We start from the raw sequence: 20,562 nt of genomic DNA, 5'->3' as shown, positions 1-20,562 counted from the left end.
TGCTCGGGAAAGGAGGAGGGATTATACACAAAAGCCGTCGGCGCGTCGGAGGAGCAGGCAATGCAAGTTATCCGCGCCTGCAGAACAATGGCGCCGACTGCAAAGTAAACTATCGTATCAGTGAGAAATGCAGTGAGCAGTTTAAAAGACCCGGAGAAGAAGTAAGTGTCACCGTTACAAACCAAAAACAAACTTTTCTCTTGATTTTCTAGTTCTCCTCCACCATCTCCATTATCTATGAACACCAGAGATGGGAAAGCAAATTTGTAAATAGGCAATAGAATTTCTCAGATAAAACTGATGAGCACATACAGTATCTTCTGCTAGGAGTTTGTATGTTCTCTCCGTGTCCTAGTGGGTTCCTCTGGGTACTCCGGGTTCCTCCCACACGCCAAAAACTTACAGGCAGCTTAACTGGCTCCTGACTATATTGCCCATGGTTTGTGTTGCTGTGATAGGGACCTTAGATTGTAAGCTCCTCTGCAACAGGGACCGATGGGAATGTGATAGGGACATTAGATTGTAAGCTCCTCTGCAACAGGGACCGATGGGAATGTGATAGGGACATTAGATTGTAAGCTCCTCTGCAACAGGGACTGATGGGAATGTGATAGGGACCTTAGATTGTAAGCTCCTCTGCAACAGGGACCGATGGGAATGTGATAGGGACATTAGATTGTAAGCTCCTCTGCAACAGGGACTGATGGGAATGTGATAGGGACCTTAGATTGTAAGCTCCTCTGCAACAGGGACCGATGGGAATGTGATAGGGACATTAGATTGTAAGCTCCTCTGCAACAGGGACTGATGGGAATGTGATAGGGACCTTAGATTGTAAGCTCCTCTGCAACAGGGACTGATGGGAATGTGATAGGGACCTTAGATTGTAAGCTCCTCTGCAACAGGGACCGATGGGAATATGATAGGGACATTAGATTGTAAGCTCCTCTGCAACAGGGACTGATGGGAATGTGATAGGGACCTTAGATTGTAAGCTCACTGGGGCAGGGACTGATGGGAATGTGATAGGGACCTTAGATTGTAAGCTAAACTGGGGCAGGGACTGATGGGAATGGGATAGGGACCTTAGATTGTAAGCTCCACTGGGGCAGGGACTGATGGGAATGGGATAGGGACCTTATAAATGCATATTTGGCCAAGTTGTTACTGTACAATGTCCTGACGTCTCTCTTTACAATTACAGGAAATGAAGATGAACAAACGGAAGATTCCAGATAGAGGAAGAAGGATCCCTTTACCTCTACCTGATTATTATATTTTATGTTTATATCTATTCTATTTTAGAAAGATATGTTTGAATTTTTCAATAAAAATTCTGATTTCAAAATGATAGTTAATACAAGTGCAGGGTTTTTTCTCATTTTAGAAAGATTTTATTGAATTAAATATAGAGAGAGATTTTACATTTTTATATACTTTACTTTTATATAAATATAAAAATTGTGTTTTTAGAAATGCATATATGTTTTTAAATTAACAAAAAATTGTGCGGGAAACATTTTGGCCCAAATTAGCGGCTTTATCGTGGGCCGAACCATTTGGATGCACAATTTTGATCATAAAAGAAGCGTGAATTGTTTGATTTGGAGTGCGGATATATACTATATATATATAATTATATATTTTTACAAGTCTGTAAAATACAGGTATCGGACCCCTTATCCGGAAACCCGTTATCCAGAAAGCTCCGAATTATGGAAAGCCCGTCTCCCATAGACTCCATTATAATCAAATAATTCAGAATTTTAAAACTGATTTCCTTTTTCTATGTAGAAATAAAACAGTACCTTGTAATTGATTCCAACTAAGATATAATTACCCCTTATTGGGGGCAGAACAGCCCTATTGGGTTTATTTAATGGTTAAATGATTCCCTTTTCTCTGTAATAATAAAACAGTACTTGGAATTGATCCCAACTAAGATATAATTACCCCTTATTGGGGGCAGAACAGCCCTATTGGGTTTATTTAATGGTTAAATGATTCCCTTTTCTCTGTAATAATAAAACAGTACCTATACTTGATCCCAACTAAGATATAATTACCCCTTATTGGGGCAGAACAGCCCTATTGGGTTTATTTCATGGTTAAATGATTCCCTTTTCTCTGTAATAATAAAACAGTACCTGTACTTGATCCCAACTAAGATATAATTACCCCTTATTGGGGGCAGAACAGCCCTATTGGGTTTATTTCATGGTTAAATGATTCCCTTTTCGCTGTAATAATAAAACAGTACCTGTACTTGATCCCAACTAAGATATAATCACCTCTTATTGGGGGCAGAACAGCCCTATTGGGTTTATTTAATGGTTAAATGATTCCCTTTTCTCTGTAATAATAAAACAGTACCTGTACTTGATCCCAACTAAGATATAATTACCCCTTATTGGGGCAGAACAGCCCTATTGGGTTTATTTCATGGTTAAATGATTCCCTTTTCTCTGTAATAATAAAACAGTACCTGTACTTGATCCTAACTAAGATATAATTACCCTTTTACATTCCTTTTCTGTATATTTATATTTATACATATGGGTAGGAGGTGCCATAGTGTTTCCCTTAGACAGTACAGTATGGGGGTACAGCTTATTGTGTGCCCAGAATATTCCTTTTCTGTATATTTGTATTTATACATATGGGTAGGAGGTGCCATAGTGTTTCCCTTAGACAGTACAGTATGGGGGTACAGCTTATTGTGTGCCCAGAACATTCCTTCTCTGTATATTTGTATTTATACATATGGGTAGGGGGTGCCATAGTGTTTCCCTTAGACAGTACAGTATGGGGGTACAGCTTATTGTGTGCCCAGAACATTCCTTCTCTGTATATTTGTATTTATACATATGGGTAGGAGGTGCCATAGTGTTTCCCTTAGACAGTACAGTATAGGGGTACAGCTTATTGTGTGCCCAGAACATTCCTTCTCTGTATATTTGTATTTATACATATGGGTAGGAGGTGCCATAGTGTTTCCCTTAGACAGTACAATATTGAGAGCCGTCTTATTAAAGAGCTTTTGCAACTGTTGAATATTGAAAAGAGCAGAACTACTCCCTATCATCCCCAGGGAGATGCCCTTCCTGAGAGATTTAACCGGACATTGTGGGACATGCTAGGTACCCTGCCAGTGGAGGATAAAAACAGCTGGAGTAAGCATGTGGCGGCTATGGTGCATGCTTATAACAGTACTCGGCATGATAGCACTGGTTTCTCTCCATACTTCTTGATGTTTGGGAGGGAGCCAAGGTTGCCCCTTGATATCCAGCTGGGTGTACCTACAGATGGAGTGGGTCAGCGGGACCACTTTCCGTATATTTCCCGATTGAGGGAAGGCTTGACTAATGCCTATTGTTTGGCTGAAGAGAATGTTAGCAAGTTGAATGCCAATAACAAAATGAGGTATGATCTTAAAGTCAAGTACAGAGAGTTACTTCCAGGTGTTACTGAGGAATTTAGGGGTGCTTGGGAAGCATAAGCTGACTAACTGATGGAGAAATGAACTATTCGATGTGGTGAGCAAGCTGCCTGGGATTCCGGGGTACAAGATGAAGGGGCCAGAGGGTCGAGTAAAAGCCTGCCATAGAAATCACTTACTGTATCTCAAGTAAGTGATGTTTCTACAGGTATTGACATTGAGGAGGGTCAAATGGGGGGGTTACTTCTGACTTCCCCGACGCCACTGGAAACCCCACCTACAGTTCAACAGACCCCTATGGATGCCCAAATGCCTGAACCTGATGGGGGTGGCAATGATGTAGCCCAGAGTGACTCTCTTCCTTCTGAGGACCGGCCTATTCCTGTCAGGGATAATTTGAATCCTGCATCCCCGGCGTTTGTACCAAGGTCTGAGTCAAACCAGAGGTTGTTGCTGTTCTCTTCTAATGAGGATTCAGCTAGAGGACTCCCCCTGAGAGAGGTGAGACTGGGTGCGCGAGTTCGGCAGCCCCCCCTGAGAAATCCTTCTTAAGTACCTCATGTTGGACTTTACCATGCCTGGGTAGGGGCAGTGTCCAATCTAGTAAACATGCTGCCGGTGTTTGCCCCCCCAGGACTAGACTATTGATTCAGTTTATGTGCCTTAGTAACTATACGGCTGAGTATGTTGCACGCAGTTACTCTGCAGCTAGTGGTTATGTAAGTAGGCACTGTGAGCTAAAGCAGGCCGGAAGATTTTGTATGCTTCATGTTATTGCATTACTTGGTTATGTTTTCTTAATTGTTTGTCAGCCAGGAGGTGACAGTTTTTAAGCAGGGGGAGAATGTAGGGGAGCTGTGTATACTTGTCTCCCCTCTGTGCTGTTACTGTGTAAGGAGGAGGAGCCCCCACCCTCAGGGTGAGCTGACAGGAAAGAAGGGGGGGAGGGGCTGCTGGGACAGGGAAGCACAGAGACAAGGTGCTGGAAGCTTCCACAGTGTTTTGTATAAGAAAGTAATTGGGAACCCCCCAGTGGCAGAAAGCATGCTCCTTTAGGGTGCGGAAGGAAAGGGGGTCCTGTCAGGGCTCTGGAGGGCAAAGCGTGCTCTTCTCAGGGCACAGAAAGCCAAAGGGAGTCCCCTCAGGACTCTGAAGCACTTGCCACATAAGTGGGGGATTCCCCTCAGCAGTTCAGTACCGGCTGGGTTATGTAAGGGAATGTGCCCCTGGCTGGCAGGCTGTATCTATCCCTGCAAATTCATTCAGCCATAGTGTCCTGCCAATAAACCCATCAAACTTTCTAGTGTGTGTGTGTTGTGGGCCCCGGGTGGAGGCACGCCATTAATCAGTGTACCTGCTCCTCCATATAGCGGGGGCACAGGGCTCCTGTAGCGTCACGTGCAACTGAATGGGTGCTAGATCCCATGCAGTAGCAGAGGGCTATACATACAAATAAAAACACTGTTTCTCAGCATTCAGTAAGGGGTAATTATATCTTAGTTGGGATCAAGTACAGGTACTGTTTTATTATTACAGAGAAAAGGGAATCATTTAACCATTAAATAAACCCAATAGGGCTGTTCTGCCCCAATAAGGGGTAATTATATCTTAGTTGGGATCAAGTACAGGTACTGTTTTATTATTACAGAGAAAAGGGAATCATTTAACCATGAAATAAACCCAATAGGGCTGTTCTGCCCCAATAAGGGGTAATTATATCTTAGTTGGGATCAAGTACAGGTACTGTTTTATTATTACAGAGAAAAGGGAATCATTTAACCATTAAATAAACCCAATAGGGCTGTTCTGCCCCCAATAAGGGGTAATTATATCTTAGTTGGGATCAAGTACAGGTACTGTTTTATTATTACAGAGAAAAGGGAATCATTTAACCATTAAATAAACCCAATAGGGCTGTTCTGCCCCAATAAGGGGTAATTATATCTTAGTTGGGATCAAGTACAGGTACTGTTTTATTATTACAGAGAAAAGGGAATCATTTAACCATTAAATAAACCCAATAGGGCTGTTCTGCCCCAATAAGGGGTAATTATATCTTAGTTGGGATCAAGTACAGGTACTGTTTTATTATTACAGAGAAAAGGGAATCATTTAACCATTAAATAAACCCAATAGGGCTGTTCTGCCCCCAATAAGGGGTAATTATATCTTAGTTGGGATCAAGTACAGGTACTGTTTTATTATTACAGAGAAAAGGGAATCATTTAACCATGAAATAAACCCAATAGGGCTGTTCTGCCCCCAATAAGGGGTAATTATATCTTAGTTGGGATCAAGTACAGGTACTGTTTTATTATTACAGAGAAAAGGGAATCATTTAACCATTAAATAAACCCAATAGGACTGTTCTGCCCCAATAAGGGGTAATTATATCTTACTTGGGATCAAGTACAGGTACTGTTTTATTATTACAGAGAAAAGGGAATCATTTAACCATTAAATAAACCCAATAGGGCTGTCCTGCCCCAATAAGGGGTAATTATATCTTAGTTGGGATCAAGTACAGGTACTGTTTTATTATTACAGAGAAAAGGGAATCATTTAACCATGAAATAAACCCAATAGGGCTGTTCTGCCCCAATAAGGGGTAATTATATCTTAGTTGGGATCAAGTACAGGTACTGTTTTATTATTACAGAGAAAAGGGAATCATTTAACCATTAAATAAACCCAATAGGGCTGTTCTGCCTCCAATAAGGGGTAATTATATCTTAGTTGGGATCAAGTACAGGTACAGGTAGGGATCCCTTATCCGAAAACCCGATATCCAGAAAACTCCGAATTACGGAAAGCCTGTCTCCCATAGACTCCATTTTAATCAAATAATTCAGATTTTTAAAATTGATTTCCTTTTTCACTGTAAAAATAAAACAGTGCTTTGTATTTGATCCAAACTAAGATATAGTTAATCCGTACTGGATGCAAAATAATCCTGTTGGGTTTAATTAATGTTTTATGGATTTCTTAGTAGACTTAAGGTATGGAGATCCAAATTACGGAAAGACCCCTTATCCGGAATACCCTTGGTCCCGAGCATTCTGGATAATGGGTCCTATACCTGTACTGTTTTATTATTACAGAGAAAAGGGAATCATTTAGCCATTAAATAAACCCAATAGGACTCTTCTGCCCACATATGAATAAATACAAATATACAGAGAAGGAATGTTCTGGGCACAAAGTAAGCTGTACCCCACACTGTACTGTCTAAGGGAAAAACTATGGCACCTCCTACCCATATGTATAAATACAAATATACAGAGAAGGAATGTTCTGGGCACACAATAAGCTGTACCCCCATACTGTACTGTCTAAGGGAAACACTATGGCACCTCCTACCCATATGTATAAATACAAATATACAGAGAAGGAATGTTCTAGGCACAAAGTAAGCTGTACCCCATACTGTACTGTCTAAGGGAAAAACTATGGCACCTCCTACCCATATGTATAAATACAAATATACAGAGAAGGAATGTTCTGGGCACACAATAAGCTGTACCCTCATACTGTACTGTCTAAGGGAAACACTATGGCACCTCCTACCCATATGTATAAATACAAATATACAGAGAAGGAATGTTCTGGGCACACAATAAGCTGTACCCCCATACTGTACTGTCTAAGGGAAACACTATGACACCTCCTACCCATATGTATAAATACAAATATACAGAGAAGGAATGTTCTGGGCACACAATAAGCTGTACCCCCATACTGTACTGTCTAAGGGAAACACTATGGCACCTCCTACCCATATGTATAAATACAAATATACAGAGAAGGAATGTTCTGGGCACACAGTAAGTTGTACCCCCATACTGTACTGTCTAAGGGAAACACTATGGCACCCCCTACCCATATGTATAAATACAAATATACAGAGAAGGAATGTTCTATTTATTTATATTTTTCACCTGGTTTAGGTGGGTCAGTTTATTACATTCTGCATGTGATCCCAAATTGGAAATACACAGCAAGTGCAGTATTTCTATTTGTGGTTTTCATGAGAGATGGGTTTGTGTATCTCTTCCCACTCCCCACCATCCTCCATTGCAGGCAGACCCGGTCGCCTAGAGAGAGCATCCGCTCCTGTATTCCTAGGCCCGGGTTTGTACTTGAGGATGAAAGAGTAGTTTGACAGTGCAGCCAACCACCGGTGCCCTGTGGCATCAAGTTTAGCAGTAGTCAAAATATATGTGAGGGGGTTATTATCTGTTCGAACTTCAAACTCTACTCCATACAAGAAGTCATGCAACTTGTCCGCAATGGCCCACTTAAGAGCCAGGAATTCCAGTTTATGCACAGGATAATTCTTTTCACTGGATGCCAGACTCCTACTAAGACAGGCCACTGGCCGCAGCCCTTCTGGGTACTTCTGGTGTAGGACAACTCCCAATCCTTCATAACTGGCATCAACATGGAGGACATATGGTCTGTGGGCAACTACACAAGCCAATACAGGGGCTTCCGTCAGCCTTTTCTTTAACAGAATAAGGGCCTCTTCACAGGCTGAAGTCCACTTATCACCAAAAGGGGCTTTAGCATCTCTTTTTGTTAGAAAGCCTCAACAATTCATTTAACATATGGGCCACTCTTGAATACCCCTCTACAAATCGCCTGTAGTAACCACAAAACCCGAGAAATGATCTTGGCTCAGTGATATTTTGGGGTTTGGGTCAGGTTACTACCGCTTCAATCTTGGCCGAGTCAGTTCCTATTCCTTCTGTAGAGACCACATGGCCTACATAGGTTACAGAGGAGCGCAAAACTGTTGATTGACAGATTTAGTCCTTCTGCTATTAATCAGTCACTTTCATTAGATGCTGCTCATGCTCCTCTAGGGTAGTCCCAAACACAATGATATCATCCAGATACACCAGGCACTCCCAGAGCGACAAGTCCCCCAATACCTTCTCCATAAGTCTCTGAAAGGTAGCTGGGGCCCGCAAATACCTTGGGGAATCCTTGTGAACTGGTAAAAGCCCAAGGGGCATATCAATTAAGTCTTTTCCTGATCCTTAGATGCCATAGGTACCTGGTAATAGCCAGAGCGTAAGTCCATTACAGTGAACCATTTGCTACCATTAAGGGCTTCCAGAGTCTCCTCAATTTGAGGTAGAGTAATTAGTAATTATAGTGGATTATAGCCTGTACCACTGGCCTCTGAGAAGCTGTATTGTGAGTAACCCTGTGGGGGTTCAATAAACATTTATTATTTTGTTATTTTCCAGAACCACTGGCGCCCTCTGTTTTCATTTTTCTGCATAGCAGCAAGAGAGGTGTAGTTGCACAACACCCTCACCTTCCTCTTCCACTTAGCAAAGGCCCATTCTGGGTAAGAGAGTACAGTGTAACCCATGTTCTACTGGTACTAGTCCGGGAAGGCAGCTATTCAGCTGTAATAGAGGTTACATTTGGCTCCCAAAGGCGTGGGGCTTGAAGGTTGAGCTGCTGGTGTACGTTTCTTTAAGTTTTTGTGACAAGTGCAGGCACTGCTGGAAAGGCCGTGGTTCTGAGGTTCTTGCCGTTATTCCCATTGGCTGCAGTTACTGCCTGTCATTTAAGTCTCGTGTGCATACGTTTTGGCGCGAGTGAATAATTTTCGCGCAAGTTGACCAGGGAGGATCCCCGATGTGAGGTCATCGCCGCCATTTTGTGGGAAGCAATCGAGGAAGACGGATGTGTGGTGATTGCTCTGTACCCGGGTGTGCGCATTATCTCTAATCCATGCTGAGGAGAGACTGCTGCATACTGTTTCTGTACCCGCATATCGCTGTGGGACTGTGAGAGTATCTTTTCAGTGACTCTGTGTGCATCGGAAGGCCATAAGCCCATACACACGCAAAATGGCGGATGCCCGCTGGGATGGCTGGGAGGAAGAGTACACTCCGGCTGGAGTTGCCAGTGGTGCCACAGGGGCAGTGCCGGTGACTGGAATTGGCCAGAGATATATCTGGCGCGGCACGTTTGGAACAAAGTCTGATAGTGGCAAGCGGTATGTCTGGCACGGCACTTTTATACAGAAGTCTGACAGTGACGGCAGGAGGGTTATGGTTCCTTGCTGTGGGAAGTGCAATGCGGAGGTCCCCAGGGAGCTGCATGATTTTGCTGCTAAATGCATTCCTTGCCAAAGGTGAAGTGAGATTCCTGCCAAGTCTGTGCTCAGGGGAGTGTCAGTCTGTATTACACTCTGTATGTGGCGTTACCTGTACCACTGGCCTCTGAGAGCTGCATTGTCTGTAACCCTATGGGGGTTCAATAAACACTTATTATTTTGTTATTTGCAAGAACCTCTGGTGCCCTCTGTTTTCATTTTTCTGCATAGCAGCAAGAGAGGTGTAGTTGAACAACACCCTCACCTTCCTCTTCCACTTAGCAAAGGCCCATTCTGGGTAAGAGAGTACAGTGTAACCCATGTTCTACTGGTACTAGTCCGGGAAGGCAACTATTGAGCTGAAGGTTACACATGTTTAAATGATTCCCTTTTCTCTGTAATAATAAAACAGTACCTGTACTTGATCCCAACTAAGATATAATTACCCCTTATTGGGGGCAGAACAGTCCTATTGGGTTTATTTAATGGTTAAATGATTCCCTTTTCTCTGTAATAATAAAAAAGTACCTGTACTTGATCCCAACTAAGATATAATTACCCCTTATTGGGGCAGAACAGCCCTATTGGGTTTATTTAATGGTTAAATGATTCCCTTTTCTCTGTAATAATAAAACAGTACCTGTACTTGATCCCAACTAAGATATAATTACCCCTTATTGGGGCAGAACAGCCCTATTGGGTTTATTTAATGGTTAAATGATTCCCTTTTCTCTGTAATAATAAAACAGTACCTGTACTTGATCCCAACTAAGATATAATTACCCCTTATTGGGGGCAGAACAGTCCTATTGGGTTTATTTAATGGTTAAATGATTCCCTTTTCTCTGTAATAATAAAAAAGTACCTGTACTTGATCCCAACTAAGATATAATTACCCCTTATTGGGGCAGAACAGCCCTATTGGGTTTATTTAATGGTTAAATGATTCCCTTTTCTCTGTAATAATAAAACAGTACCTGTACTTGATCCCAACTAAGATATAATTACCCCTTATTGGGGCAGAACAGCCCTATTGGGTTTATTTAATGGTTAAATGATTCCCTTTTCTCTGTAATAATAAAACAGTACCTGTACTTGATCCCAACTAAGATATAATTACCCCTTATTGGGGGCAGAACAGTCCTATTGGGTTTATTTAATGGTTAAATGATTCCCTTTTCTCTGTAATAATAAAAAAGTACCTGTACTTGATCCCAACTAAGATATAATTACCCCTTATTGGGGCAGAACAGTCCTATTGGGTTTATTTCATGGTTAAATGATTCCCTTTTCTCTGTAATAATAAAACAGTACCTGTACTTGATCCCAACTAAGATATAATTACCCCTTATTGGGGCAGAACAGCCCTATTGGGTTTATTTAATGGTTAAATGATTCCCTTTTCTCTGTAATAATAAAACAGTACCTGTACTTGATCCCAACTAAGATATTATTACCCCTTATTGAATGCTGAGAAACAGTGTTTTTTTTTGTATAGCCCTCTGCTACTGCATGGGATCTAGCACCCATTTTAAATTTAAACCAATAAAATTCAATGGGTGAAATCTGCAGTTAGTGGCCCAACACAAGTTTCCTATTTTTGAACTGCAGTCCCCCAGTGACCAACTTTGCAAAGTTTTGGGACTCAGGCATAAAAATTGTAAGACTGACAGCATTTTACACTTCACCGTTGAAAGTAAATGTTATTGGCTGTTGGTGGCTCCGGCCACTTTTTTCTAACTTTGAATGGCAAATACCCAGTGACTTTTAAATAATGGCATTAGTTTAAATATAAACCAATGAATTTAATGGGTGAAAATGGATTGACTGTTGGTCAAAAAAATGCAGTCCCCTAATGACCCTGGTGTTAATACTGTGAGAATGGCAGGAGGTTGAATTTCCCCATTGAATCAATAGTTAAAATCTGATTGGCTGTTAGTGGCCCCACCCACTTTTTCTAACTTTGAACTGCATTTACCTGGTGACTAGCTCTGCAGAGTTTGGGGACCTTATTGTTAATTTTTAAATAATGGCAGCAGTTTAAATGTAAACATATGAAGTTTATAGGTGAAATCTGATTGGCTGTTGTTGGCCCCACCCACTTTTTTAAACTGGTGAACATAGTCACCTAGTGACAAACTGTGCAAAGTTTGGAGACCCTGACATCAAACCAATAAAATTCAATAGGTGAAATCTGACTGGCTGTTGGTGGCTCCGCACACTTTCCCAAAACTAAAACTGCAGTCCCCTAGTGACCTACTGTGAAAAGTTTGGAGACCCCGGTGTTATTACTGTGAGAATGGCAGCAGGTTGAATTTCCCCATTAAAAGTCAATAGGTAAACTATGATTGGCTGTTGGTGGCCCCACCCACTTTTTCTAACTTTGAACCGCAGTTACCTGGTGACTAGCACTGCAAAGTTTGGGGACCTTAAGGTGGCCATACACGAGGCGATTTCGCTCGTTGTGCGATGAACGATTATATCGACAAACGATCGTATGGCGATCGAGTTCCCATACGATATGCCATCCACGGGCAACGATAATTCGGGAAAGATTTCGTCGCATCATTATCGTAAAATACGTACGATCGTACATCTACGTACGATCGAATGTCGTTGACTTCCGCTGCTGGCAATCGTGACATGCGCAGAGAACAATCGTTGAAAGACAAATGTCTGACACTCACACCAACTGGCAGATTTTATCGTTAAACGACCAAAATTTTTAAACCTGGCCGATCGATTTTGGGGACGATAATGTCGGCTCGTTTAGTGGGCCGACGATCGTTCGTACACCACCAACTATACGATAACTTAACGATAGCATCGGATCGTTCGGGAATCGGTCGTTTGTAAGTAAAAAATCGGTCCGTGTATGGCCACCATTAGTATTAATATTTAAACAGTGGCAGCAGTTTAAATGTAAACATAAGAAGTCTATAGGTGAAACCTAATTGGCTGTTGTTGGCCCCACCCAGTTTTCAAAACTTGGAACATAGTCACCCAGTGAGAAACTGTGCAAAGTTTAGGGACCCTGACATTAAACATGTAAGAATGGCAGGAGTTAAAATTTTCCCACTGAAAACAATGAAAGAAATGTGATTGGCTTTTGGCGGCCCCACCCACTTTTTCTAACCTTGAGTACGAAGTCACCCAGTGACTGACTGTGCAAAGTTTGGGAACCCTGGCATCAAACCCAATATAATTCAATAGGTGAAATCTGATTGGCTGTTGGTGGCTCCGCCCACTTTTTACAAACTAAAACGGCAGTCCCCTAGTGACCAACTGTGAAAAGTTTGGGGACCCTGGGATTAATACTGTGAGAATGGCAGCAGCTTGAATTTCCCAATTAAAAGTCAATAGGTAAACTCTAATTGGCTGTTGGCGGCTCCGCCCACTTTTTTCTAGCCTTGAACCGGAGTTACCTGGTGCCTAACTCTGCAAAGTTTGGGGACCCCGGTGTTATTACTGTGAGAATGGCAGCAGGTGGGATTTCTGCCAAGTCAATAGGTAAAATCTGATTGGCTGTTCACAGCTCCGCCCACTTTTGGGTATCCAACAATCATCATATTTTCATTCAGGCTGAGCCCATGACTGTGTGATTCAAGTTTGGGGAGTGTAGCCTCAAACCTGTAAGATTGGCAGCAGTTTCAATTTCCGTATTGAAAGTCAATGGGTTAAATTTGATTGGCTGTTGTTGGCCCCTCCCACTTTACAGTTTTTTGTTTTTTTTAAAAACTTGAATGCGTAGTCACCCAGTGACTGACTGTGCAAAGTTTGGAAACTCTGGCATCAAACCAATAAAAATCAATAGGTGAAATTTGATTGGCTGTTGGTGGCTCCACCCACTTTTCAAAACTAAAACTGCAGTCCCCTAGTGACCAAGTGTAAAAAGTTTGGGGACCCTAGGGTTAATACTGTGACAATGGCAGCAGCTTGAATTTCCACCACATCAATAGGTAAAATCTGATTGGCTGTTCACAGCTCCGCCCACTTTTGGGCATCCAGCAATAATCATTTCATTCAGGCTGAGCCCATGACTGTGTGATTCAAGTTTGGGGAGTGTATCCTCAAAGCTGTAAGTCCGGCAGCAGTTTGAAAATCTTCCCTGTCAAAGTCAATGGGAAAAGTAGCGTTTAGAAAATGGGGGGCGCTAAGAATAAGAAGAAGCGGAAGAGCAGTCTGTGGGGTTCAGTTAATGTTGGGTTAGTGATACAGCGCTAGCGATGAGTCCCTCCGCCAATAGGGGCGTCACTTTCTCATAAATATTTCAGCTTTATATTGAGGGGGTTCTTTTATTTTTAAAAAAGGTATAATTGGGTTTTGGAAACTGAATAATTGTGGAATAGTTCCACTGAATATAGAGAGACAGACAATATCCTGTATAATCCCCTCCTGTGTAGCGATCAACAGATCCGAACCGCTCAGTGATGTCATAATGGCCTGTTGCTATAGTAACCTCGTGTAGCTCTACCCTGTGTGATGTCACAATGGCCTGTAGCTGGGGAGCAGCCCCGGCAACTCATTCCCTTTATTCCTTGCGTTGGATGAGCAGAACATCACAGTTCTCCATGCAGAGAATAGAAACTTTATTTTTTAAAAATAATTCAAGGTAATTTTTGAAAATCCTTTTTAATTTAATAGACTAATAGGGTAAGCGGGGGATGGGCATTCTAGTTAAACTAACGAAATTAACTGCCATATTTGGTTTTACAATAAGTAGGAAAATACGGGAATATTTGAATGTATTTTTTGTCTGTTTAATCTGTTTATCGCCCGGCCCAGAGTTTCCCCGTGGAACAAATCACTTTATGGCGCTGCTCCCAGTTTGTATCTATTATAATAATGTCCCTATTGTAACGGCCATGGGGATTGGTCATTTCACTGTAACAAAACCTAATTAGCGATGAGCCAAATTTCTTGGCACCTATGGATTCGCTGTGAAATCTTGCTTTTCGGCATTGGCGAATTTTTTAGCAAAATTACTGCAAAAACTTGTGAGTGCGGTCGCGTCAAAATGGTGTTCGCTCCAAGAAAACACGCGGTCACGGTAGCACCATTTCACGACATTTTCACCGTTTAGCAAATTTTTTGCAGTTTCGCTAAACTTTCAGCAAAGCAAATGGCTTCCGCTAGTGATGCGCAAATCCGCCCCACTTCACTTCGCCAAAAAATCTGCAAAGCGTCAAAAATTTGCAAAACGCATCAAAGTCAATAGGCAACTTTTCACGGTTTCCTCGCACCTTTTTTTTACGCACGCGACTTTTTTCATGTCTGCGACTTTTCTTTTCTTGCTCCAAATACTAGGGATGCACCGGATACCGGATTCGGGCCGAATCCAGTCTTTTTTTGAAGGATTGGGTTTCGGCGAATCCACGGCCCCGGCCGAACTGAATCCTAATTAGCATGTGTTAATTAGTATTTGATAGGGTTAAATGGTAGGGGGGGAAAAATTGCAATTTTTTTTTCCGCAATTTTTAACCCTTGTTGGTTCGGGATTCGGCAGAATCCGTTGTGGTGGTTCGGCGGAACCCAAAAAAGTGACTTTGGGGCATCCCTACCAAATACATTAAAGTCAATGGGTGCTTTTTTCTCACTCCTAACACACAACTTTTGTGTACGTGCAAAACTTTTTTCAGCAAATTTTTCTCATGTTGAATTTTTGCCGCAGTTTCACGAAAAAAAAATTGTAATTTTGATGTGAATCCATATCTGGTAAAAAAAAATTCACTCATCGCTAGTTCCTACAGGCCAAGGCGGTTTCTAGTGTGTTTGCGGGGAGGGGGCTCTGTGTCCCCATTTTGATCATTTCCCAGTTTAACATTTGGGAGATGAAAGTGGCCATAATTGTCTTTCTCAAGTATTTCCAGTATTTGGTGATTGAGTTATGGGTTGTCAGTAGGGATGCAACCAATCCAGGATTCCCTTCGGTATTCGGCCGATTCCCTTCACACGGATTCGGGGGTTCGGCCGAACCTGAAAAACACGATTTGCTGCACCCCTAGTTGTCAGTGTTTTGCTTTAATCTGGTTGGGGGGGAAATTAACCAACATTCATATTTCTTTTTTGTTCACAATTTACGTTTTTTTGGACTAAAACTCAAATTGTTTTTGAACAAATATCATTTTTTCACCATTTATTAAGTCAAAACAAATCCAAGAGTATAAATACACTAAATACACACATCTAAATGCCGTCGCGGTAACGTAGAAGTGAATGGAAGTTGTTCTGGTATAATTATAACAATCTTTTTTTTATTTTGTGGCTCTTTTTTCACTTGTAAACACAATAATTCTTTAAACAATGAAAAACTTGAGATTTTTGCGGGGTTTTTTGCGTCCGTGTATTTTTTTGTTGCGGTTTTGAATAAATCAGTAGACATTGGTGTTTTTTTAAAAAGTGAGATAAAAACTCATAGGGGCCCATTCATTAAACCACGATTTTTGGGTGGTTAAAATCACAATTGGAAAAAATTCGGAGTAACCAAGATAATTTCTGATGTTCGAAAATGTCACCAAAATGCTTTTATCGGTCGTACGAAAATATGGCAAATGCGTTCCGAAAGTCACAGGATGTTCGTGCCAAAAAGTTCGTAAACACCACAAAAAAGTTCTGGGTTTGGAAGCCTTCCATACGACTCAACGGGACTCGACAGATCAAACCTGGTGAAAATATAGTCCCGATTGAATTATAACCAGAGCGTTGGTAAATTCCGAAATGTTCTTATTCTTTGCGCAAAATACATTTTTTTTTTACTGAAAACCAAAAAAAAACGCGGAATTTGAAATGTTCTATAATTTAGAAAAAACACGAGTTTATCTGAAAATTGTTTAGTAAATGGGCCCCTATATCTTTGTATAGTGCTACATACATATATCCTAACTTATCTCTCACCTTTTAGACTGTAAGCCCTTGTGGGCAGCATGGCTATTACCTACTATAGCAGTTGGAATATGGAATATGTTGGTCTTGGAATAATGTAAAAATAATAATATGTACCTTCACTTACATTATTCTTTCTTTTTATCCCTCAGAAACAGAAGGAAAGAGCCCTCGGCGAGCCACCGTAGAACCATCATGGCTTTGTGGTGGTTCATTACCCTTGGACTCTTCCTTATTTTTCCTACAATGTCAGGTCAGTAGAGAAAGGACAACTTTGCCTTTTGTTTATTTCAACTGCTTTATTTTTGGGGGGTAAGGGGCTGTTTCAGTGAATAATGAAATGTTTCTCTCTCTCCCTGTAGCTGCGGATATAAGCAATATTACGCTTTACAGAAATCTCACTGAACTGAAGGTGAATTCCTGGAATATGATCCCTTGCACCTTCAGCAGTAATTCGACTATTAACCCCGAGCAGCTGTATTTAGAATGGGTGAAAACCATCGATGGAGGGAAAAGTTTTATCCCCCTCGTTGGTCTTTTTGGGACCAATCAGGGGGGTTCAACCAAATCCCGGAATCGGTTTAAGGTGTTTCCATCTCTCCTACCAAGAGGCAACTGTTCTCTGGTTATCAATCCCGCCAAGAGCATGGACTGGGGCACCTACTCAGTTCGGCTCTCTACTGACGGAATTGTCTATGAGCCTGTTCCGGAAATTACAGTTCAGATTATGGATAAGAAAAGAAATTTAGGTGAGACTTTAAAGGAAAAACGATAAAATATTAAAGGGGTTGTTCGCATATGAGTTAACGTTTAGTATGATGTAGAGAGTAATCCAAATTATAATCAATGGGGGGGCCTAATGTTAGTCACCCCTCAGGCCACCCCCACAGTCAAAAACTCTTGCTTGGGGGTATGTTTACTAAGAATGGAGATAAATATCACCAGTGATGTTGCCTGTAGCAACCAGTCAGATCTTTGCTCTTGATTTCTAACTTGTAGGTGACTGTTCAAATCTAATTGCTGATAGGTTGCTATGGGCAACATCACCAGTGATATTTATCTCCAGTCTTAGTAAACATGTCCCTTGGTTTTCCAAATTAGGAAAACAAGGCAGGACCCACTGAGATTGACGCGGTGATTGGCCAATCATAACTTAGGGCTCCCTCAGTAGTTCCCCCGATGCCGTTTTCAGTGAACAGAAGCACCGGCCCAGTGTCTCAACTAAGTGATTAGAATTACTGGGGGTACCTTAATATTCAGGGTCCCTTGGTGATTATACCCCTCTTTGTAATGCCCCCCAGAATAAGCCTTATGCCTTCCCATACTCATTATGAACCTTTAGTAAATGAATATCAACATTATTGACCCCCACATTGGTGACGGAACAATTATTCTTTGCATTTCAGATGTGGCCCAGAAACGCGGCCCTGTAATCGGAACACTGCTGAGCGCTAAAGGAGAGAATAAACCGGAGACAGAGAAAAATCTCATTGACTGGAGAAAACACGAGAAAACAATTAAACGACCACTACCCGAAACAGAACCAGAAACCAGAACCAACACTGATGGCGACACTTCTGACAAGACATGGATATACATTGTGTTTGTGGTTCTAATGGTTATAGTTTTACTGGTTGAAGGCATTGGATGGTGAGTCCCTTTGTTTAACAGTTAGGGATTTGGGGTGGACGTCACTCAGGTACTTGGGTAGGTGCCCCAAAACCCAGTATTAGGTCCATTATATATAATACTTTTAAATTGGGTCGCTACACTGCTACAGAGTCACTTACGGAAATGTACATTGTGCTTTATTGCAGGTATTTATATTACAAGCTGAGGAAGGAGACCTCACCCGACAGCGAATGCCTGATAGTTACTGGGAAAGCCAAAGAGCAAGAAACAAAAGCAGTTGTGTAAGTTTCCCGATCACAAACAGCGGCGCCTGCTTGTGGCTGAAAGAGGTAACTCACTGTGTGTTGCTCTTGTTTCTACAGGGTCAAACAGAAGAAGCTGAAAAAGAAAGCGCCGAAAATTGCAAAACCTGAAGAGACGGACGAGGAGGAGGAAATTGTTCCACCCCCTCGGAAAAGGCCTCTCAAGAAGAAACTGAAGAAGAAACTGCCTTCCCCGAAACCTTCTTCTGCAGCTCTGGGACAGCAGTCGTAAGTTTTCTAAATCCAAAATCAAGCCTTTATATTGCCTTATCTGGTCCATAGGGTCAGCGTCTGGTGTATTAGAGGGTTAATCATTTAGGGAATTTTTCATCATCTGAACCTTTTGTTTATTTAGAACTGACATTGCTGAGACAGAGGAGACTGAGCTGCTAGAAGAAGAAGAAACAGCAGAGGAAGAGCAGCAAATGCCGATTAAGTGAGTTTCTTGAATTGAATGGGGTTGTTCCCCTTCAGATTAGCTTTATGGTTCAATCCCATTCCTGACTATGGTGTAATTATCATTTTAGTCCCAATGACTTACTAACTCTGTGCTGCTCTTGTCTGTGTAGGGTTAAACCAAAGAAAGTGATTAAGAAGAAGATCACTAAGAAAGTTGAATCTGAAGAGGAAGAAGAGGAGGAGGAGGAAGAACCAGAACCTCCAAAGAAACCCTCTAAAAAGAAACTTCCTTTGAAAAAACCTTCCTCTAAACAGAAGCCGTAAGTTTCCTAAGTTTGAATTCAGAACTTACCTTCTATATTGTCTGATCTGGTTGCTTTTTGTAAACTAAACATGGAACCCAACATTTTATTGAAGAAATTGAATTATCTAAGTTCCTATGCTCAGTGTCTGCAGCCAATCATCCCCAGCCCGACAGTACCTAGAGCCCAACTCAGCATTATATGTCTGTTTGCTGATATGCCCATCCCATAATGATTAAGTACAATAGATCCCATAATGATTAAGTACAATAGATCCCATAATGATTACAAAGAATACTAAACACCAGACCCTTCAGTAGTTGCTGGCTGCCCCGGCCCTAGGCCCAAGCAATTCTCACCGTATTACAATGATTACAGTTAACAATGTTCTCATCATCTGAACCTTTTGTTTGTTCAGGTCCAAATCTGCTCCGGCAGAGGAGGAGGCTGAGTCTGAATCTGAGGAAGAAGAGACAGAGGAAGAGGAGCAAATGCCAATTAAGTGAGTTTTGGGCTTGAACTGTTTTTTTTTCTTTTTATGTCTATCGGCCCCATAGGGCTGCAGCTGCCACCAACAATTAGCTCCCAGTAATATATTCAGTCCCACCCCTGCAGTTCTGTCACCCAATGGCCCCAATGTGACCAGAGTGGGGCAATGTCAGAAATCTGTCCAAATGATTTACCGTGAGATTCTTGGAGAATCTAATTATTTTATGGTTCAATCCCATTCCTGACTATGTTCTAGTTGTCATTTTAGTGATGCCAGAAATAAAGTAGGGCCCTGGTCCCAATGACTTACTAACTCTGTGCTGCTCTTGTCTGTGTAGGGTTAAACCAAAGAAAGTGATTAAGAAGAAGATCACTAAGAAAGTTGAATCTGAAGAGGAAGAAGAGGAAGAAGAGGAGGAAGAACCAGAACCTCCAAAGAAACCCTCTAAAAAGAAACTTCCTTTGAAAAAACCTTCCTCTAAACAGAAGCCGTAAGTTTCCTAAGTTTGAATTCAGAACTTACCTTCTATATTATCTGATCTGGTTGCTTTTTGTAAACTAAACATGGAACCCAACATTTTATTGAAGAAATTGAATTATCTAAGTTCCTATGCTCAGTGTCTGCAGCCAATCATCCCCAGCCCGACAGTACCTAGAGCCCAACTCAGCATTATATGTCTGTTTGCTGATATGCCCATCCCATAATGATTAAGTACAATAGATCCAATAACGATTAAGTACAATAGATCCCATAATGATTACAAAGAACACTAAACACCAGACCCTGTAGTAGTTGCTGGCTGCCGCGGCCCTAGGCCCAAGCAATTCTCACCGTATTACAATGATTACAGTTAACAATGTTCTCATCATCTGAACCCTTTGTTTTTTCAGGTCCAAATCTGCTCCGGCAGAGGAGGAGGCTGAGTCTGAGGAAGAAGAGACAGAGGAAGAGGAGCAAATGCCAACTAAGTGAGTTTTGGGCTTGAACTGTGTTTTTTT

General features: G+C 41.6%; 1 protein-coding gene across 1 annotated transcript; it reads left to right on the top strand.

Moving 5' to 3' along the window:
* Positions 1 to 17,645: 17,645 nt before the first annotated feature.
* Positions 17,646 to 20,562, top strand: LOC116411544 (ABC transporter F family member 4-like). Its single transcript, XM_031903993.1, has 8 exons — positions 17,646 to 18,089; positions 18,257 to 18,352; positions 18,434 to 18,601; positions 18,729 to 18,809; positions 18,943 to 19,092; positions 19,493 to 19,576; positions 19,902 to 20,054; positions 20,455 to 20,562. The coding sequence occupies exons 1-8, from the start codon at positions 17,785 to 17,787 to the stop codon at positions 20,534 to 20,536; spliced, it is 1,119 nt and encodes a 372-aa protein (XP_031759853.1). The 5' UTR covers positions 17,646 to 17,784; the 3' UTR covers positions 20,537 to 20,562.

Source organism: Xenopus tropicalis, chromosome 6 (assembly GCF_000004195.4).
Source record: "Xenopus tropicalis strain Nigerian chromosome 6, UCB_Xtro_10.0, whole genome shotgun sequence".
Taxonomy (NCBI): Eukaryota; Metazoa; Chordata; class Amphibia; order Anura; family Pipidae; genus Xenopus; species Xenopus tropicalis.
This window is presented reverse-complemented; position numbering and strand designations above follow the sequence as displayed.